Source organism: Manacus candei, unplaced genomic scaffold (genome assembly GCF_025592945.1).
Source record: "Manacus candei isolate 608988 ecotype Guabito, Panama unplaced genomic scaffold, ASM2559294v1 h1tg000159l, whole genome shotgun sequence".
Classification (NCBI taxonomy): domain Eukaryota; kingdom Metazoa; phylum Chordata; class Aves; order Passeriformes; family Pipridae; genus Manacus; species Manacus candei.
The window spans coordinates 3,296,935-3,319,926 of record NW_026138207.1 but is presented as its reverse complement, the minus strand read 5'-3'; the positions used below and the strand labels follow the sequence as shown (position 1 = coordinate 3,319,926).

Here is a 22,992-nt window from a genome sequence, read left to right as displayed (position 1 = left end):
TCCAGAGTCTAAGTGTGGGCTGCACCTGAGCTCAGCTTCAGGAAAAAGTCACTCTTTGCTAGGGAGTAAGGCATGAAATTGAAGTTGGTGTTTTCGTCAGTGTTTATCCAGGGGTGCAGTGAATTAGCAGAACATTGTTGTACTAGGTGGAACAGAACAAAATATCACCATAGAGCATAATTAGAAATGGGAGAGGTCATCTGCATTTGACTAGATTTCTTACTGCTTAATCCCTCATTCTAGTGTGTACAGAGTCTGAAAAACTGCTTTTATAACAGGCTTTCCTTCTGACTGGTCCCTGAGAGAGAGGTTGACTTCAGCATACCAGAAATGGGTGAAAAAATATTAATTTACAGGTTATTGAATAAATAAGCACCCCTGTGGAGGCATCTGTTTTTCTGGGTGTAGAGTTACTTATGCTGGGTAAGGCTAAGGATCTCCTGGCTTGCTTTACGCTGGGTTGCTGAATTGAGGCTTTTGCAGGTCTGCTCTTACAGTTTCATTGAACAAAACCCCTGCAAACTCCCTGGGTTATGAAATATTTCCTCTCTGTCGGGTCTCGGACAAGAGATGGCATCTGCTGAGCCAGAAAAGGAAGTCCTTGCCTTATAGAGAGCGCTGTCGGTGTGACACAATGGCTGATATAAAGTGTCGGGGGAGCTGAGCTGAAGGCAAAGGAACAAAGGAAGATCAAGATTCAGTGACTGTCTTGGGCAAAAGGAAAGTAGGAAGTGTCTCAGGGATGGATAAGTTTAAAGCTGCACTCGTGCTGGCTGGGGTAGGGGATGCTCTCGGTTATCGCAATTTCTCCCGAGAAAACAATGCCTTAGGTGCAAAAATCCAGCAGGAGCTGAAGGAAATTGGAGGGCTTGAGAACCTGGTGCTCTCTTCCGACAAGTGGCCAGTAAGTGACAACACGCTCATGCACATGGCTACAGCTGAGGCTGTCATCACAGGTAGGTACGACGGGACTAGTGAATGCAGTCTGGAGAGGAACAGAACTGTCAAGGTGCTGCATTTCTTAAAATAAGCCTGATTGCTGGGGAAGTCATGAGAAAGCGTGTCAGAAATGCTGCTTATGTGAATGATAATTGCATTGGTTTGGCTCCTCCATGAGCACAATCCTGTGACCATCACACAAACTGGTAAGTCTTGATTTCTGTAGTGGAGGTGCTCTCCCTTTATTTTCCCTAGGTATATACAGTTAGTTAAAGCTTAAAGACTAAATACCACATGTGCAGCGTAACAAAAATAATTGCTAAGTGTATTATCTGTATGCTGGAATACATCAGGGAATAATATAGCCACTAGAGATTAATCTGTAACCGATAAGAACTCTTCTAAGTGCATTTTTAACATATTTGTGTCCAGAACTCCAGACTGGATAGAGTTGCTTTTTATACTGCTTTCAGGCTAAAAGCACTAGCACTGTCTCCTTTCTGCTGCACCTCAGACAAAAGGTTGCACCACCAAGGCCAGAAAAAGTACTATTTGTTTTATAAGGAGAGTTCCATGTCTTTAGTCCAAAAAGTATTCTAACATACTATGCTTATAATAAAGTCTGTCAGAATTGTGGAAGTTATTAAGCTATGCCTTCTAAAATCCCAACGGTTTGAGAGAGAACATTTGTTTTTTTCTTAAGGTATAGCCTTTTAAAGATATGATAGTATTTATATTGACTCATTACCTGTCAAACTAGAGCTTTCTGAGACTGTCAAGACTATAGAAAGTACACCAGAAAACAGTGACGTCTCAGCAGCATTTTACCTCTTTAGAATTAATCAATTTTTTTAATCTCTGTAAAAATATTTATAATTTTTCTGAAAACTCATAAGACTGCATAACTCCTAGTAACAGAAGCTCACAATGCAGTTAAGTATTCTTCACATCAATGAAGTTTCCCTGGTGCTCCTGTTTCACTGCTTTATCTGCCTGCTTCCAATGTACTCTAAATTTAGTACATAGAGATCAGCTGAAGAGTGTGTTGGGCCCTTCATACTTGGCTATCAGTTAACCAATGGTTTAAGGGATAGCTAATACACTAAAGATAAGAGCAAGATGTCAGCCTATCAAGAAAAAAGATGACTAGAATATTTCTGAATATAGGGTATGATTAAATACATATCATATGTTTCTTGCTTATTGAACTCTCTAAAACCATAACTTCTGGGTAACCAAGCCAGTTAGACTAACAATAAAATAATAAATAACTTTTAATTAAATGTAGCAGGAGGACTGTGGCTCTAAAATAGAAGTTTTAGCTATAATTTCCGTTGGCTGTGTTTATCCTACACTCTCATTTCTTTGACCTGATCAAGCATTTTAAAAAGGTGCTTTCATGGTCTGGAGAGAAAACAGCAAGATGGAGTAGGGAATTCTAGTAAGAAATCTTCATTTCACAGTAACACTGGTGAACAGGAGAAAATGAGCCTTTCTCTCTGCTTCCCACAAGGGAAACAAGAACCACTCCTGCCTGCAGCAGTGTCTCCTCCTGGCAGGGGGGATGCAAAGCGGCTCCAGGACTTGCTCATGGCCCAGCCTGTGTGCCAAATCAACCACGTCAACAGAGCGAAGCTAAAGAAGGTGAATGTGGGTCTGTGAGGCTGCAGCTGCCACCAGCCCTGGAAACCTGCATTCCTCATGCAGTGGGGAGTCAGCCCTCACTGCTGTGGAGACTGAGATTTTAAAGAATATATTGGGTACCTGGAACATTACCAATTAAAAAAAAAAGTCAATAAAAATATCCCTGTCCCTCACTGCCCTGCTCCATGCACATCCTGTTTGCCTGGCTAGCTGCCTGCTGGCCACCACGTCCCCTGGATGCATAGCTGCAGGCAATTGCAGGATGCTTGCAGGCTGGGATGAAGGTGCCCAGGGCTTAGGCTCACCATGTTATCCCATCGCTGGGGCACTGCCCTCGGGAGAGCTCTCAGCCTGTGGCAGCAGCCAGTCATGAGGTGAATGCTTGTGTTAAGGCAAAGGCAGTTCTCACCTGGAGAGGGGATTTTGGCCATCACCTTGCTGGCTGCAAGGAAGACATTCCAGAAGTGTCATGGCCAGAAGCAGCTGGGACTGTGGATGCTGCCGCAGACTGAGCTGGTGATCCCCAAATCCACCATGTGCACAGACTGAAAGGCTGATCTGACAGTGAAGGATAAACAGAACATCCACTTCCAGCAGGAATCTGTCCCATAAGGGAGGAACAAGAACAGCATCATCAAATCCAGGGGAACTATCCCTGCAGCAAGGAAAATCTTTTCCTCTCTTAGACATGGGTTTATAAATATAAGGGTTAATTTTAAAGAAAGGACCTGTCTGATTGACAGCTGAGACAGCAGCCTGGCTCCAGGTGTGGGAACCATGGTGGGCTTGAGCAGCCCAGAGGTGCTGGACTACAGGGACTATGGCTCTGGGGACAAGGTTTCTGTAGGAAACACCAAGGCAGTAAATCCTGCTCCTAGCTCCCATCTGGATAAACTGCGACACATGACTCCTAAATATGGAAAGAGCTGGCAGCTTGAAAGTGTCTTGTTTCTTTAGGATTGTATGTGGGATAGCCAGTGTAATGGGTAGGGTATTACTTTATGTGAAAGGAGGGGAATCTTTGTTCTTCCCTTCATCTTCTTTATTTGCCTGCCTGCATAACTGGTACTTCAGAGTGTCTCTGGCTTCTGGGACTCCAAACTTCCTCTTAAATTAAACTGCTTCTGTGGATTTCAAGAATTCACCATCTCTGATAAAATGAAGATATTTTTAGAAGAACTTCCCCTGCTGTATTATTCAACCTGTGCATCAAACTAAGTATTAAATAGAGTTTCTCTAAGTACGTAGAAAATACACAAGTGGATAAATCCCTTTGGCCTCCTGTGTTCCCACTGACTACACAGCTATGATAGATGGCAGTGGAAGGTTTTCTTCAACAAGAGCCAAAGGCAGGACTCTTCAAGCCCAACAATACACAACACCAGCCAAGAGAAGCAGCTATATGAAGAAACAGTATATGTTTTACAGTATTTGTTCATCCCTAGGCAAAACTGTAGGACTTGGTAAAAATAATCTATGAACAGATATTGTTAGTGAACTTATTACAGAGAAAATTTATCTGCTGGAAATGCTATAGACTTTAGGGATTTACTACTCTTACTGATCTTTATAATATTTTTTATAAAAACTGTTCTTGATACTATACTGACATAAGATCATGGCATCCCTGCATGAGAGACCTACAGATTTTAGACAAAATACATGTAAAATATAGATTAAAAAAAGAAGGTCACTAATTTACCTTTGTGTTTAGTTACACATAGCTCTTAAAGTAATTCTGTAGTGTGGTAATTAAAAGAAAATAGGCTTTCATTTTTCGATTCACACCTGCAAAGGCAGGGGCCAAGCCAGGCACAGCTGTCTTCTCCCAGTCCCCCTGACAGCCATGCTCTCACCTGACAGATGGACACCTCTGTAATTACTTCACACCACAGAGCTTAAATATAGGCCTTGAGCAGCTACTGTTGATTAATAGAATGCCTTCTTTCCAGTTGAAGGAATTAAAAGTGGAAAGGTACTGAGGAAAAGATGAGAATTGAGAGTTAAGACCATTGTCCCTCCAGCCCACTTTCATGGTGTGTAAGAATGTGTTGACAGTGGCACCAGAAATATGACTTGGTGTATTGGAAGTGAAAACAGAGATATTTCTCAAATGCATAATGAGCTTATTTGTGTGTTTTCCAAGCTCTTTTTCTGTTCTGCCATGACACAACAACCTTCTCTTCCCTCCCCTGAGCAGATTACTGGTGTTTAGAAGATCTGTACCGGGAGCTGGTAAAACGGTACGTGGATGCTGTTGACAAGCTCTCGGGCAGGCGGCCAGACCCCGCCACCATCGAAGGCTGTAGGGAATTAAAACCAGACAACCACCTTCTCGCCTGGCACACACCGTTCAATGAAAAGGGTACGGTACTGCTTTCCTTTTATAGGTCCTGCCTGGAATAATGCATGCTCTCAGTGTTTGTGGCTATATGGAAATTGTTTCCTTTTCCCCCCTGACATCAAAGGCCGCTACCCCTGAAACCTTTCCATGTTTGCCTGAGGATGGCAAGAGATCTGCCAAGAATTCCTTCTGTAGGGCACTGTGTCCTCTCTTAAACGAACCCCTCCCTCTTTAACATCTATTTAAAGAGACTTTGTCTTTGGCTCTGTGCCTCAGGGTCCAGATCATTGTCCTTGAGTTTAATGGTTATTTTAAGAAATATTTTCTGCCATTTTTCGTTTAAACATTTGTAGACTTGGATTTTTTCAGTGATACCAGATACGAAATGAAATGCCAAGCCTGTAAATTGCTCTAAGCACCAATGTGTTTACTGGAAGGAAAACAGAGACTTTTCTCCAGTTGGGTGCCCTGCTGACAACTATCACTGTTTTGCCAATAATCCCTAATATTCCTAGCTTGGTCTACCTACCCCTGACCCTCTCTTTCTCTCTCTTTATGATAATTTACTTTTACAATGAATAGAATTTCCACTTCAAGTTAAATAACAAGTGTGCAGCTGTATGCACAACACATACCCATCCAGTGCAATTAATCTTGAAAGCCTGTAGAGACACCACATCACCAGAGGAGATAGACCCAGGCAGCCATGAAACGATGGCAGCTCACAGGGACGTTGTGCTGTGTTGGTGTGACATTCTGCCACCGCGGTACGTATTGGCCTTGCTCAACAGAAGGCAACATTGATGCAACACCGAGGCAAAGATCTGGTGGCACAATGCCATGGCTATTTCTGGGGCTCTGCAGTCAGTTTCCTTTGACACAAAAAGCATTTCTCACTCATCCCCCGCTCCTCACAACAGCTGCTGGAAGCGAAATGGGTATTCTGCCCACCCTGCTATCAGCTGGTCAGATTTGAGAAAGTGCCCCTTTGGGAGTTGTCACATGTTTTCTGACTGCCAGTGGATAAAATTTGGTCAAAATAATTGTGGGAGTGGCCATTGGCCCCAAGCAGCTCTCAGCATTGCTCAATAAGCAGTTGAACATGGCTGTTCCCTGGCCCATTGCTGTACTGGAGCTACATCTCTTCTTTTAGCCTTCCTCCTCCCCAGCTGTCCATGATGAATTATCTGCTTTTGGGGGTACTCTGGGCTAGAAGGATCTAAAATTAATTCTTGCTTTGAGATCTGAGAGCTAAAGACAACCTTCTCCATCTGGTCTGACAAATAAGCATCCTGAACATCTCAAGAAGTCTTTTTTTTCACCCTGAGAGCAAAAGAACCAGTGACTGGTTAGGTCTACTATGGGACCTGACACTGCTATGGACATAATTAACTTATAATCAAATTTTCACAAAATTCTTCTTGAGGCAAAAACACGCCACAGGCGTTGAATGTCTAGCATTGAATGCCTAAGAGTCAGATTATATTTTGGATAAGCTGGAACCAAAAGGCTGATTTGCTGTGGTCATTCTATCTTATCTTGCTTCTAGCAATAATTTATGTGCCAGCCTTCATGGACCAGTGAAATCTTAGCTTGGGTAATTCTGCATTGCTTATAAGATGCTTCTCTGCTCAAATTCTTACGGATGTAGTCAGCAAACTGAGTTCATAAGTCAAACTGCCCTGTGTGTCTCTTTGCCACCTCATGTCATGCTCATTGTCACACTGGTTGCAGAGATACCTGGGTTATGTTAGAGGCTGGTGAGATTCCTGTGACCACCAGAAGACCTGCCCAAGACTGCCTAATACCTTCCATTTTAAGAGTTTGTTTACAGCAAATGGCCGGTCAAATAGCTTGGCTCTACCTGTATTGTGAATTTCAGGCTGAGGCTGCAGCATCCAAGCAGGCCTTTGTAGTTGCTGGGCTTCCGAGAAGCACTTGAGAACAGTGCCCTTTTGCTGTTGGCACTGGCAGAGGAGCATGAGGGAAAAGTGTGAGTTAAATGCAGAAAGTTGAGGGGGAGAAAATGAAGAGAAAAAGCTGCAGATGCACAGGACATAAAGGTACCAGTTTCTAAGTTCTCATGCAGAATGGTCTGTAGTCACAAAAGACACGCTGTCTTCAGGGCTTAGCAGCCATTACCCTAATCTTTGTTATTCTACAGATGTAGAGTGAAGAAAAGCACAGTGAGGTATTACATACTAAAAGAGAATAATATAGTGCATCAATGAAAATTAATTAATAAGAGGTGTCAACACAGCTTTTGTGGCCTCTATTGTTCAGCATGTCCACAAACTGTCTGGAAATAGCAGGTCAACAAAGTCAAAGACAACATGATGCAGAGTTGTAAAAGATGCTCACAGTGATGCACAACTGTGTGGCACAGCAGCAGAACCAAGTACAACGCAGATAAGTGAGAAGTCATACATGGGGGAGTGGGAAATCCTAATTTAATATATATAGATGCAGTTTTTATCCAGATACCACTCAGGGAAGGGATCATGGAGCTATAATAGTTCTACAAGAACATCATTTCAGTGCTGTATAAGAGCTAGAAAACAATTAGACAATTAGAAATGACCATGAAAGGAACAGATGACAAAACACAAAATATGTTTGCACCACTGTATAAATCCAAATCCACTGTTTCTTGATTATTGTATATGATCTGATCCCTCCCTCCTGCCACAAGGATGGAAGACAATTAGAAAGGATATGAGGAAAGGTGGTTGGATTGGTAAAAAACCTGCTTCCAAGGGCTGTGATGTCTGAGACATTACAATAGAGAGCTGTAAAGTCATAAATAACTGGAAACATGAATAGGAAAAGCAAAAAGTCACTGTGTCCTCCAAGACAGCATCTAGGGACTTCGAGTGAAAGTAGGAGGCCATGAGCTCAAAGCAAGCAGAAGAAAGGACTTCTTCACACAACACCTAATTAGGCTGCATAACTATTTTCCAATGCCAGTTTGCAGAGATGCTACAGTTCACGTGAGTTCAAAAAAGAGCTGGGTAAGTTCAACCAAGGGAAATCCTTCAAGGGTTATTAAGCAGAAAGACAAATAGCCAGCTGCCTCCTGGATCAGGGACACAAATTGTCAGCAGCTTAGTACAGGGGTCATAGTACTTTTCTTTTACTCTTTCTTAAGTATCCTCTTCATTGGCCACTGTCAGACATGATAAGTTGGGTTGACCTTTGGTCTGATCATGGAGGACAGTCCTTATGTTCTTACATGTGTCTCTCCTGTTGCTTGGACTAGTCTCGGTGTCCCTTACGTCTTTGATTCAAATGAGATACTGAGGTATGGGAGATAACAGCTGCCAAGCACCTTAAGCCCTGTCTGTCTTTACTGTTACTCCATGTGACCGAATTTTTTGTTTCTGAGTTTGCTTGTCTAATTCTGCAGTAGGTTTTAATGTAACTTCCTACACTGGAGAAACACAATGAAGTTGCAAAGACGAGCTACTTTAGGCCAGGATGTAGTACATCCTCCACCTTGGATACACTGAGAGATGTTATTTCATTAGCAGCTTTGTGTAGCACAAGAACCCCCTTTCTTAGATAAACATCCTGGATTGTGTCATTTGTAGGATTCAGGTTTGCATAGTGAGGAGGACTCTCACCTGCTGCTCTATGGCAGTGGATGATTTAATGAAGAGTTTGGCCTTACAATAAGGAGAAAATATTTTCTCCCAGTTAAGACAATTGGTGCCCTGGAAGACTGGATTTCTTTCTGGACTCTTCCTTCAGTTCTATGTCATTTGTGGGATAGGCAGACAGTTTTATCTGCTCCTGACTCCTTAATAGCCAGCTGCAGCATATATGAGGATCAGGAGCAACAAACACACCATTTGCAGGACAAGTATCCAGCCTTTTCACCAGGAGCAGTGGCCAAAGATGTTCTGGAGAGGGTCCCTTTCACTGTCAGAAAGGGTAGCAGGGTTAAGGAATCAGGCTCTGATCCTGCAGAGAATAAAATGGTATTCTGAAAAGCCTTTCATGTCACATTTATCAGGTGTTTGGCCTTTTTTTGAAGAGTTACTGCACACAGAATTTGCACATTAGACTCTGAGGAAGAAGGGAAGAGCTTTCTTCAGCTAACCTAATTAGATCACCTAGCTAGGGTGCTCACTCAAGATAGCTGCTCTGAGGGGAGCTCTTTTCTTAAGAGGGAAATTCAGATATTGTAGCTGGAAATGCCGATTGGTGGCTTGTGTTAGTTTGGCTCAGGTTTCAGTTTGACTTGAAGTAGATCTTCCTGCCCCTCCACGACCACATTTGGATCACACTCATGATCTTAGGGCACTGGGCTGAAGACACTTGGGATAAGACTAAATGGCAAGCAGTGTTCCAAGAGAGCCCATGGTGCTCTGTACCCACAGCAGGTACAGCCCAGGGGAGCAGCTGAGGGCTCTTCTCCAGATAAGCCCTGACCCTGGCTCCTTGGCATCTGCTGCTTCAATTCACTCTGGCCTATGAGTTGCTCCTACCATGGCATTGTACACAACAGTGGACATGCAGCCATTCTCCGTGCTGCCTATCTGGGAAGGACAGGGAGACTGTGCTCCTAATGCAAGTTCCACATAGGCTAAATTTAGGTGGCATAAATATGTCCCTTATCTTTCAGGGACCAAGTAGAGGAACGCTGGTTGCTCTCAGCTATTCCCAAGGTCACTGGGAAGTGTGATTGAGCAAAGACAGTGCTGAAAAATGCCAAGTACTTTGAAAAATTGAAGCCTAAGCATCTCAGAATGCGTGCCTGCAATGAGTTAATGCTTTTTTGGGCATTGGCTCACCAGCTGCAAAGAGGAGATAATCACCTCACTGGTGCCTTGTGAAGATAAGCTCATTAAAACTTCTGTGGGATCCTGATGTTACTGTGATAAGTACTGTAGAGGAACTCATTAGTAAATTTAACTCTCCATTCAATTAAGCATTTAAAAGGTGAATACCTGGGATCATGCACTCAGTGCTGAGAATTAAAAGGAATTCTGAATTAGTTATTCAATAAATAAATTCTGTGCTGCACGAGGCGGACATTGCCAAGACCAAGCTCAGTAAGTGCAGGCTGTAGCATAACGAGTGTGCACACAAGCACTAATTTCAGGTCACATAGGAAACTTCAGTTCTGACACTGTATAACTTTGTAGGATTTGGCTCTGTAGTCTTTAGTTTCTTTTTGGACACATTATTTTTGTATGTAGCAGAAACTGGTGAGGCTCTCTAGGATGAAATATACATTAAAATTGTAAGATGAACTGTGATGCACCTATAAAGTGTTTTAATTATGTGCTTACAGCTACGAAAAAAAGGGTGTAGGAAAAATGTATCTGTTTCTCAAACTTCTGTTTCTAGTGCTGGCATCTGGAGCAAGCAAAACAGCAGTGTCAGCCAAGAATGAGTAGAGATGAGATGAGAGTTTGAATCAAACCAGTGCTGTGAGCAAGGAAGCGCAATGCTTTCTGAACACACTATTCTCTTTGTAGCACTTGAAAATATTGGAAAACCTGAATGACTGTGTAGGAGCAAAATTCCTCGCAAGAAACTTTCAGAACTTGTAACGTGTTTTGCATGGTAATTCCCCATTCCCTAAGGAGTTCCTTTCACACATATGAGTTGAATTAATAAAGTGTGCTTGTTTCACATTTTATCAACATATCCATGTAACATCAGCCTCCTTTAAATGCTTGGCATTATTTTTTTACTTTAGGTTCTGGATTTGGAGCATCCACAAAAGCCATGTGTTTAGGAATGCGATACTGGAAGCCAGAAAGACTGGAATCGCTTATTGAAGTGAGCATTGAATGTGGGCGAATGACTCATAACCATCCCACAGGTAAATCTACTGACCTATCAGCACACTGACATCCCTGAGGCAGCCTTTCAATTCTGCAGGGACTAACGTGGCTCCTGTGAATTCACCTGGTTAAACTGCTTCTGCTTTGTAAACTGCAATGCCTCAGTTTGAATTTTGCTTGGAGAATGTAAGACATGTACATATTACTTATACAGGCTTATATATTTCCTTGTATATTATGCAGATGGCATTCTCAGGCATAGTTGTTTTCTCTCCTAAAATTCCAATAACTAAACACAACCCGCCTTGTCCAAAACATACTCATGTTACTTGCCCTGATCAAATTTTAGATTCATGTATATCTAGATGGCTCACTATTATCATGCAAGTTTATGGTTCAGGGGATAATAACATTTTTCTCTTGGCAGGTTTTTTCATATCCAATTGCTGTAGGTAAATGTAGTAAGCCAAAAAAATCTAACTCTGCATATTTTAGGATACAATTTGAAACATCTTCTCAACAAAACCTAAATAAGTAGATTTAATGTTGTTTTGAATATTCAGGTCTGTCATTTTGATAATTTTATGCTATGTAAGCATGTATTCATTTCGTCTGCTTAAGAGAGCAATAAATAAAACCATAATAAATAGTGACATGTTCAACACGCTCAGTGCTATGAAGCAGTCAGAAAAGCCATCAGGATGACATAAAATTAGAGGGAAAGAATTCAAAACAAATCAGAAAATATCATTTAGCTGGTGTGTAAAGTTCATGGTGTATTAGCAGCGGTAAGACTGCTTGCAGTCTGGGTTTCTCACCTCAGAAAGGGCTTATAAGACCCAAAAAAAGGCAGCACAGAGGATTCCAGTGATCAGGCACCTTCCATACAATGAGAAATTATATCCAGAAGGACTCTTCAGCTGGGAAAAGTGAGGAGGCAGGGAGGAGAGCAGTGGAAGGGCCACCATATACCTCACTACCGCCCTGAAAGGTGCCAATGAAATGTCAGTTGTGATCGTCATAACTCGAAGTCTGAGAAAACCCAACTGATGTGTCAGCCAGGACTGAAACAAGCAAACAAAGGAAATACTTCCCCACATTGTGCATAGTCAAGCCTCAGACGTCACTGCTACAGGCAGCTGCAAAGTCCACAGATATGCCTGGGTTCAAAGGAGATCAGGCCAAGTGGAAGAGAAGGGCTGCCACTGTCAAAAGCAATCAAGCTGTATAATTAAAATTGTCCCTAAGCTAGCCTAGGAGCTCTGAGGAATGGAGAAGCCAAACCAATTAGGCTCACTCTGTACTGCCATTACTTGCAGAGCCCAAAACCTTGGCCAGGGCTTGCTTTCTTCCCCAGTGAGGGACAGCACAGCTGCCATGAGTAGAGGGAGCAGGGCAGCAGCAGCAGGGGGACAGGCAGCCTGGGGAGTGGGCAGGAGGAGACTGTCAGCCCCCTGAAAATCCTCAGGGCACATCCCAGCCTCTACTACCCTCTGCACTGACTTGTCCCACTGCCCTCTGTTAGTCCCTTGATTGACCCTCTAAACCCTCTGTGGCCACCCTCATGGTGAATGTGGCACTCAAGGATCTTTGTGGCATCTGAGCTAGATGATATCTTTCTGAGACCTTTTGAGCTGGCCCTACCTAGGCTTATATTCTTTATGAAAGCATCTATTGGATTCTAGTTAGATGTGTCTTGGGCCTGACCTAGTATTGCAGGTCTTGTGGCAGAGAGAATTGGTAATCATCTCATCTGGGCTTGTAACCTCCTAAAAGAATGTGGTTTTACCTTCAGCGAAACACACAAAGTTCATGCTTACCTCTGTGCATGAGTGAATGCTTTTGGACCCATACCTGGAGAAGCACACACATCAATACTTTGCTCACCTGGGATTTATTTAAGTGACTGAGCTGTTTTCTTAAACTTCTTTGGCACACTGCACTGACTTGGTTTTGTTGCCTTTGAGGAATGCCAAGAGTACAAGCAAATATGAGAAATGAGCCCCTCTGTTTCTGATGTCATGGAAGCGTTGCATGCCCATCAACAGTTACAATTGTTGTAATATTTACAATATTACAATATTTGCAATGAAAGTAGAAGACCTAAGGAGGCAGACAGCATGTCCTTTTGGACATTTGCTTGTCTTCTCTAAGGGGACATGGGCTTGTCCCCTTAGAGTAAAATGAGCCAGAAATAGTGTTAGATCTAATAACCACTGCTCTTAGGCTGGGTGTTTCTGTAAGCAAGATGATATAGCTTGTAATTGTATCACTTTGTGCAAGGCGATTATTTCATGTGACTTCAATTAGATTTTCAGCATCACGTTGGTGGGCAATGTTTATTTTTGACCCCTACCTCAATTTCTGTCACGTTACACCACAGAGAACACAAGCTCCTTTCTATATAAAATAAGTCACAAACCAGCAGACACCACACATTAGCCAATAATCTCAACATGCCACGGGTCAGCCTGCAAACAGGTGGAGATCTGTTATGTACATTCATCAGTCTACCCAACAGCCAGCATTCCACTGATGATTTTATGAGGAACAAGGTAAGGATGCGACCAGCACAGACTGCACATTAGTAATCCTCGTTATTTGTAAATTCCAGGTTTTCTAGGGTCCCTATGCACAGCTCTCTTTGTGGCATACGCAATACAAGGGAAGCCACTTGTGCAGTGGGGAAGAGAGATGATGAAGGTTGTGCCGATGGCTGAAGAATACTGCAAGAAGACCATTCGTCACATGGCAGGTAAGGAGTCGGAACCAAAAAAAAATTATTCTCTCAAAACTGTGTTTAGCTAGGAAGGCACTGAAGAAACATCACTCCCTAGTCTTTCCATCTTGCTGCTTTCCCCTTCTCCTCTTTCCTCAGGTTGTCCTCCTGCTTTCTCTGCTCAGAGAAGTAAGCTCTTCACAGGTGGTGCCACCTTCTTCTGCTTGGTATATTGGTGGCAAAAATACAAAGAGAAATAGCAATGGCGATGCCCTACTGCACAGTTTTATTTTCAGGAAGTCTTCTGAAATTGCTGGGCAGGGGGGAAGAAGGCAATTATATTCAGCAGGTAATTAGGCAAACTGACTGCTGACATATGAATTATTCAGATCCCTTCCGTCAATTAGTACAGTCCAATATTTTCCATAAGAAAAACCAGACACTTCTCATCCTGCCAGGAAAATTTCACCTACAGAAAATTTCACCTGCCTTCTGACCAAGAGTTAACTTTTGACCACAAATTCAGATTTGACTTCTTTCTTTTCTGACAAATATTTAAGATACAGCCTGTTGTATCCTTGTTTTAAAACAACTGAATGTCACATAACTACTGAATTTGATATTACTACTTTATTTTTGCTACTAATGTATGTGGTCTCTGGGGCAAAGGTATTTTAGTCCACTCTTGCCCTAGAGTGATGTGTTTGTAATGGGGAGACCTGCCATGGACAGACAAGTATAATTACATTAAAACATTGAAGAAAGATATTAAGAGACAGCTGTTGAGAAAGATTGAATTCAGTGGAAATCTTTACTCAATATCACTCAGAAAGTAAAATTTACTCATGAAGGAAAGCTGTTGCTTTAAAGTCTGAAAGGAGCACCAGGAAGCCTTCCTGAAACACCCTGCATTTTCATCTGTGCCTCATTGCACACCAGGATTTTTTTAGCAGAGACCTATGAGGAGCAGGTGCAGGATTAATGTGAGTGAGTATCTCTCTGAGTGGCTTTGCAGCAGGCCCCTGTCACTCCAGCCGAGCAAGACCCCTTGGCATGGAGGTATGTGTGTTGGACTCTTGAGGCTAGTGCCTGTATTGTTGAGCTTCGTCCTATTTTGGTATCGGGAAAAGTGTCCTGCATTAAAGTTAAGCTCCTTGGCTGGTGAGATGTGCTGCAAAGAAATCCTGCCAAACACAGCCCTCCAGTTTTAGAAAACGCTATTTTAGCTATATTACCCCCAAGGATAACAAACACTGTGTTTGTTATCCATGTCACAGAGCGTTCGACTCAACACCCCTCTCTGATATCCAGTTGCGATTACTTGCCAGATAGTTCCATGGACCTGAGTGTGACCGTCATGTTGTCTGGGCTCAAGGAATGGTGCAGAGCCTTGCTAGGGTTAATGGCATGGGATTTCTGAGCGTGCTACCGGTCCACACAACCAAAATCTCCTACAACTGCTCAATACCTCTGTTTCTGAGCCTGTGGGATAATCACACCTCCTTGCTTGTTAAACATAGAAAACATTCACTTTTGAGGTATTTATGCTTATGGGGGAAATGGGGGGAGGGAAGAAAAAGGGAAAGAAACCTGCCAGGTCACCCACATTTCTAAAACCAACTGTAACCAGCTACTGGAGTGGGTGTTGATACTTTACTTCAGCTAACAACATTTGCTTTGTTTTTATCTAGATGCTGTAGATGCATCTAGATGATCTAGATGCTCTCCTTGGCCTGATGGCTCTGAGTGCACTTTTGCTCCGTTTTTCTAAACACTTCCCCTTTCTTAGGTCTGGTGAATGGCTTCCTTGTGATCAGGCCAAACTGAGTCATGGACTCAGAAAAAGGGCAGCTGGGCATTCCCAGGAGTATCAAGCACGTGGCTGAAGGCTCATTACTGTCTGGGGCTGGGGCACTGGCAACTTTGTGAAAGTATCAGGTCTACAAAGGTGCTTGGACTTTTTTTTACAAAAGCCCCCTACTTTAAATGTTATAATTGCCAAAGAGGGTCACCTGTATGGCATTTTAGGAAAAGAAGCAAAATCAGATTACACCCTTCAGGGGAATGGTTTGGTTGTGTGTGTACTCCTCGGCCACATGCAGCACACCACTGAGTGGCCAAGCAGGAGAGAGGGGAAAAGCGGGAATGCTTGATTTTATTTTACATCAATAGTCCCACACTGAATCACTAGTTTGCCTGGGCATACTTAGCCATCTGGTACATCTCATGTTTTCTAACTCCTTACTCCCATCACCTTGCCAAGCAGGGTTTCCTACAAACCTCAGTTTTGCAGGCAGGTACGTGTTATGTGCTTAACAGTTCAGTGTGACTGACTTAGGAGCCTTTTTAAGCCTTTATAAAAAGGGTGAACCAGAGCACTGGCTTGCAAATAAACTAAATTTAACAAGATTATTTGTACACAGAATGTTAAGCATGATTAGAGATCACTTCCTAAAGTGAAAGAAAAGAAGGAGAAAGATGTATCATTATTAAAAAAGACCTATTTCTATGGGCACAGATAGCAAATGTGTGTGTTATTTATTAGTTTACTACATTTGATATGCATTATAATATATGCAAATGGAAAACTTGGCCTTTCCTATCTGCCTTTTCCTGAAAGATCACACAAGAAATACTGTGCAAATAGAACAGGAATACTGGAGAATTTATGTGATTAGAAACTGATAACTGAGGTAGGTGGCAATTTGTATTTAGGACATGGAAGCATTTTTAGATATTCTTTAATCATAATAAAGGAATAAAAACCTTGGCATAGAGTTGATTTTTTTTCTCTCTTATCTTTTCCTTGGAGTGCTCTTCAGTAAATTCTCTTAAAATCTCATTTTGATATACCTTAATGTAATTTTAATATACCATTAAAATAACACAAAATTCTGAAAGTATTTTCTTAATTCACATCCTCTGCTTCCAATTAGATGTCCCACTCCATATTAAAATGCATACTTAGTATATATGCAGAATGTTACTGTAAAACACCTGGGTTTTCATGTCAGTCAATACTTTATTAATGTAGAACTGAAAACGTTGTAGAGATGAAATATTGCATCATTAATTTCTTTTGCCTTCAGAATATCAGGAGCACTGGTTTTACTTCGAAGCTAAGTGGCAGTTTTATTTGGAGGAGAGAGAAATCAATGAGGAAAATAAGAATCAACCTGTCTTTCCAGACAACTATGATGCAGAGGAGAGAGAAAAGGTAATTGCAACTTCCAAAAGCTCTTGGGAAGGCTCTGAACTGAGACAGGCATTTTCAAAGAGACACACCGCTATTTTTCAACTGACTCCAATGCCAGAGTAGTCAAAAAGCTTTTATTTTTTTTTTCTGAAATTTCAAGAAAGAAAAAACAACTCCCATCTTAATGTAATAAATAAATAAATAATTTTTTAAAAGCAATTGCCACCAGTCCTGAGGTCACTGCAAACAGAGAAAACAGACAGGCAAACTCAATGATGTGGTGCCCAGAGCATGTACAAAACATAAACTATGGCTATCTGAGGGTGGAAAAAGCAAATGTTTTGCCTAGGGCTCTCTTTAAAGCCTAATGGAACTGTGGCCAAAGTCTCGCAGAAATCCCTCCAGGTATGAGAGGCTGGATTTGGTCATGTCTAGTGGAGAGTGCCCCTGCCCATGGCAGGGGGATTGGAACTCAATGGTCTTTATGGTCCCTTCCAATCCCAACCATTCTGTGATTTTGTGGTCCTTCGAGCAGAAGACAGATGTCCTAAGTGATTCTCTGCCAACATGGGCTGTGCTCAAGCGAGTTTTAAGTATTTTGAGAGATGGTGTTTCCCCATATCCCATGAGACACTATTTTATAGTGTACATGATCTTTCCTTTGACTCGAGACTTCTGGTTATACCTTCTTAACTCAAGAGAAATAATGTCTTCTTCCCTGGTGTTTACAGCTATCTGATACGTGCTGGCACCTCCCAAAGCTCTCCACTTAGCAGCTAAGCAATAAGTATATGGTTCTTGTCACCTTTTCCCATAAATCAATCCTTTTTTTCCAGACTATTAAAGCATAGTTCTATTCTAAGTCACTTTTTGTATTTTTAGATGATTATCTATGCAGTGAAATGTGCCACTGGAAGTCAGATTGTGGGTAATAAGAAAATGCTCACTCTAAACATAAAGAATAGAATCTCTTCCAGGTTTAATTTACTAATTCAGTGCCATGAATTTGCTACTAGTTTTTTATTCTTTCCAGTACTACTGGAGTCTTAGCAAGCTTTAGGAGAGATTAAACCAAGCATTATTTCCCCATTGTCATTTCAAGAGACAACTGCATGAACTCCTAATGCAGAAGCAAAATTTACCTTCATTTCCCTAGGCCAACTATCTTGGCCTATTGAGCTATTTATTTTGATGAACAAATAAGAAAGGACAAATGTTGCTTGACCCTCAGACTCCACCACCAGCTGGAGATCAGAGCCTGGCAGAAGTCGAGACACTTCATTTGCGTGTTAATAGCTATGGAAGGAATAAATGAGGAGAAGGTAACCCTTCTGCCTGGCCTCTTCCCAGGAGGGTTCTCCTTTGCATTCCCTCCAGACAAACTGTCCCCTTGAGTCTGGGAGTATAGCCTCTTGCCTTTACACATTTAATTAATAAAGCACCAATATCTGGCACCACTCTTGCCAACAGGTTACCATATGCATGTTCCTGCTTGGCCAGATGCACCTTTCTGCAGGCACAGTGTCAGATGTATGCAAAAATGTAGCCCTTGAATGTAGCTTGGATTGATCTGAGCATGTTGCAAAGGCGATTTCCCTCCCTAAAAGAAATCACACCTCAAAATGCTTAGCAGAAAAGACCATATTCTGTAAAAGCTGGTATACAGCTTAAATTTGGAGATAACAAGAGAAATGAGGATGAAGGACAAATTACCTCTTCTTGAATGTACAAATACAAGATAGGCCAGTGTAAAATAAATCATTTTTCAGTGGTGTGCATTTGAAGATGTTAGATACACACTGAATAGGCAGACATTGCTCTACACTTGGGATAAGCATTGCTTCTGCAAAAAAACCACTCTCCTGGCTTGCTTCCTGTCCTGAACTCAATGTGAGACAAAATGAAGGAGGAACCAAACCAAAGTCATCCAGGTTAATTAGACTCTGAGGACTGCTGTTCTCTTAAGATGGAGCTGCTTAAACCAACACTGTGAGAGGACCTAGAAAGGGGGAAAAAAAGGAATAAAAAGGGAGTGCTAGCCAGCAGCAGGTCAGGTCCTGAAGGGTGAGAAAGTCAGAGGCAGCTGTAATTACTGGCAGCAGGGGTTGACAGCAAGGAGGGGATGTGTGAATTACCTCCAGGGCTTGGCAGCAGCTCAGTGCCATCAGCATGAGAGAGTACATGTTGACACCCCATCCAAGTACGAAGTCCTTGCTGGCCCACTTGAGGGAAGCTGGGCTGGTGCCACAGCACAGCACAGGGATGCACAAAGGTGCTGCAGTTGAAAGGAGAATGAAAAAGTTTGAGGAGTGCTGCCTTGGTGCAGTTAAGTGCCCCCAGGTTCAGTAGTGAGGACAGTTATCCCTAATGTAGAGTCATTTCAGCAAGACGACATGGGATGTGTGCAGAGCATCAGCAACCTGCAGGACTAAATGGAGCGACACTCGAGCCGCCTGGCTGGGCACCCAGAATAGCACCTCCACTCTGAGCACCCTTGCTTTTGGTAGCATTGCACATGTGTCAGTGCTGCTCCACCAGCATCCAAACTGCATCAATAAGGCTGGAAATTTGCAAGTGGCAGAGAACAGCATAAAGGCATAAATACTCTCTAAATTGTAAAAGAAAAGGAAAGCAGCAGAGTGAAGCTCTAGTCCAACTCTGCTGTGTTGTGCAGATAAACCACAACCAAGTATGAAATGGCTGAGGTGAAAGTGAATAGAGAGAAATGCAAACCCTTCACACCTGTTGCAGAAGCCCAGAGCCAACCAAGCAGCAACAACTCCACTTACCATAAAGTAACTTAAACTTCTGGAAAAAAGGCTGCCCATTTCTTAATAGGAAGGTATTTTTTAATCATAAATTTGTTGGTGTTAATTTGGGGATTTGGGGCAGGAAAAATTGAGTTCTGGGGTATCTCCTCTAGAGAAAATCCAATTTTCCTTTGCAAACCTCACTGTGGGTTTGGAGTTCTTTTTTATCCTTTCTTCTTCTGAAGAAGAAATGTTTCTTACATTTGCAAATTATTTTCCCTTTTATTCAACAAATGCTTGTAGAAGAGGAGAGAAAAGGTTAGGCAAGAAAAAGACAGAGAAGGGGGCTTGAATTAACATAGTCTGAAATTAAGTGCCCAAAAAGATTACTGAATCAGAACTTTTTCACCTCCCATGAAAACTTAGCTAATGAAAACATTTGCAAACGTGCAGCAAGGGAAGTTGAGAATATTTCTCAGAAGCAGGAAGAGGACTGACAAAGTAAGTCCTTACCAACTTTAATTTTTTTAATTATAAGGAATTTCCAAGATGTGAACCTGAAATCTATCTTGCTCTGCTTTTCGGCATTCTTGGCTTGCTTAAATCGAACCACCTTCTCTGCCCGCCCAGAACTCTGTGCATTAAGCTGGAGTGCAGGCTTACACCTGCACCTCAGGCATCACCAAGGCTGTGGCTGCCGCTGTACCAGCTGCTCCCATGCCACAAGCAGTGGTGCCTGCAGCACAGCTGCCTATGCCCTTTCTCTGCCCCATGGGCTATTCCCACTTAGCAAAGGAGACACCATCCTGGTGTGGCCAGGTGCCCCATGCCCGCATTTCCCATGCCCTCCCCTGACAGTGCTGTCTCTCCCACAGACGTACAGGCGGTGGAGCTCTGAAGGCCGGGGGGGAAGGCGAGGCCATGACGCCCCCATGATTGCCTACGACGCCCTGCTGGGCTGCGGCGGGGACTGGACAGAGCTCTGCAACCGCTCCATGTTCCACGGAGGTGAGGGTCCCCTGTGCCTCCCACTCTCTGCTCCCTCACCAGGAGTGGGATAAAGCGCTCCTGGCTGTCAGGTGCCTCTGTTGGCCAGTCTGCCTTGTTGTCTGTTACATCCTCACCTCTGGTTTTATCCTCTAAACCCCATTCTTGTGGTAGCAGCTGCCACACAAGCTGTTTATGGCACTTTTCAAATGTTGCTCCATCTACATCTCATGAGGAGTAAATCCAGTATGGCTTACTAAAGGACTGACATCTTCTCCTGCCAAAACACAAGCACCTTTGGCAAAGCAACCTTTCAGCTGCATCTAGTAAAACCAAGAAAGGGAGAAAAATAACACAGCAGCCAAACAAATGCCAGGCAGGTGAAATCCAGCACTTAGAGACACACAGTTCAGTATTTTTACAGCTTTACGAGAGATAACTTTCTCATGCACGAGATAACTTTCTCACTGGCAGATGCATCTCGCTGGGCTTTCAGGAGGGCCAGCATAGCTGGGGGGGTAGGACCCCAGCTCTGAAACACCCATTCCCTCCATGCCTGGTGTGGACCCTTTGCAGGGGCTCTGGGTTGCTCACCTGCCCCGATGGAGTGGTGGGAGCTCACAGTCCCTCACTACAGAGTATGGCAGGTGCAAACCTGTGGGCACCACATGCATGGAGCATCAGTGCTACTCACCAAGGCTGGATGTTTTAAAGCATGTGCAGTGACATGCTGTGTTGTGAGGAGGGAAAGGACATTCTCCAGTCCAGGACCTTTGTTGTATAGCAGAGACCCTGCAACTACTATTCCCTCCTTTTTTCCTACCAATGGCTAGCTGCTTGCGAAAGCTGCTGTGTTGGGGTAGATCTTCTGGAAAACAAGAGAGCTCCCAGCCCAGCAGTGCACACCACAGTGGTGTCTCCATGAGCTTGCCTTGGCATCTCTCTCTTCCCTACGCATCCTCACCTGTACTGCCAGAGGCAGGACACGGGGTGCTGCCAGCTTTTTGGACTGACCAAACACGTCCCCACCACACTCCGTCAGCATGTAGCATTTCCTTCCCTGTGCACTGCAGTATTTTGGTTGTATATGTGAAGGTGACACCAAGAGACCATTGCAATTGTGCTTAAACCTGCAGGAGAAAGCGCGGCTACTGGGTCCATCGCTGGCTGCCTGTATGGCCTGGTTTATGGCCTGAGCAAGGTTCCCAAAGGCTTGTACCAGGACATGGAACAAAGGGAGAGGCTGGAGTACTTGGGCGAGAATCTTTACCGACTATCCATGGAGGAAAAGTAAAGCGGCTTCTGCCATTTTCTCTTTCTATAAAGACTATATCAAACCCTGTAGGTAACTGACTGACATTCATAGTGAAGGAATTAGCCAAGAGTTAGTCTGAAGGGCTCTGTGTACATCACGTGAAAATGAAGATATCTGAATTATTAGACTGATTAGAATTATTAGACTGATTAGATATGTATGGTATTTGTGGGTTTTTTACAGATGTAGGGATTTCTGAATATAAGGAGTGCTGCTTAACCCTCAAATGGCAAAAAGTAAATAAAACGTCTTTTGACTGATTTCAGTCTAACTTGCTATAATACCACTTCCTAAAGAGCTGTGACCAGTAATTACACATACAGAATTAATTTTCAGAACTAATGCTTTCCTGCAAAACTAATGGTATTATACACTTATGGGGATATTCTCTGTATATTTGACAATCCTTTCACCACTGTGTCCCTCCTTGTTCTCAAATCTAATGTGTCTGTGACACTTGTAAACCTAATGTCTCATAGATTAGCTTTTAATGAATCACTGATCCCTGTATCAGCACTGTGGTGCAAGGTATTGTTACATTAGAAGCTTCCAGAAAAGGAAAAGCCAACACTAAAAATACCTCCAAGGAACAGCAAAGCATCAGTGTGTTTAAAATTTCTGATCACTGTGTCTAAAATTGCTGAATTACACTTTTATTCTTCTTCAAAACATAAGTTTTTCTAAAATATAACTGGATGAAATATTTGTAAATAAATTAATCTTGCACTATTTTCTAAGTATCAGTCTTTATTTTTAGATTGAACAGATTATATGTTGCTGTATCAGTATCAGAATTTTTGGCTGAGGTCTTCAAGCAGTTGTAATAGGTCAACAGTCAGGCTGTGATACATTTCACAAGTCTGAGCACCACAAAAACCCCAGGAAGAAAAGTTACATCTGCTTTACCTTTTTCTTCTTTCCTTCTTCCTTTTTTTTCCCCTTTTCTCTTTATTACCTTTTCTCCTTTTTCTCCTTTCCTTGCCTTTCCTCATCTCCCCTCCCTTCCCCAACTTTTTTTTCCTATCTTCTTTTTCCTTTTCTTTTTCTTCTTTTTTCTTTCTCCTTTTTTCTTTTTTTTCTTCTTTTTTTTTTCTTTTATCTTTTTTCCTTTTTCATTGTTTTTTCTTTCCCTTTCCCTTTTTCGTTTTTCTTTTCTTTTTCCTCTTCTGCCTTTTTTTCCCCTTTTTCTTCTTTTATTTTTTCTTTTTCTTTTATTTTTCATTTCTTAAGAAAACCAACAAACTATGATTGGGTTAAAATTTACATACCACAGAAAAAGTAAACAGTAGACCTCGATGAA

General features: G+C 42.5%; 1 protein-coding gene across 1 annotated transcript; it reads left to right on the top strand.

The window, feature by feature from the left end:
• The first annotated feature begins 480 nt into the window (after positions 1 to 480).
• Positions 481 to 22,424, top strand: ADPRHL1 (ADP-ribosylhydrolase like 1). The gene is made up of 7 exons (XM_051772784.1): positions 481 to 956; positions 4,784 to 4,948; positions 10,638 to 10,763; positions 13,340 to 13,480; positions 16,534 to 16,661; positions 20,266 to 20,398; positions 21,514 to 22,424. Exons 1-7 carry the CDS (start codon positions 743 to 745, stop codon positions 21,669 to 21,671), a joined length of 1,065 nt encoding a protein of 354 aa, XP_051628744.1. The 5' UTR covers positions 481 to 742; the 3' UTR covers positions 21,672 to 22,424.
• Positions 22,425 to 22,992: the final 568 nt, after the last annotated feature.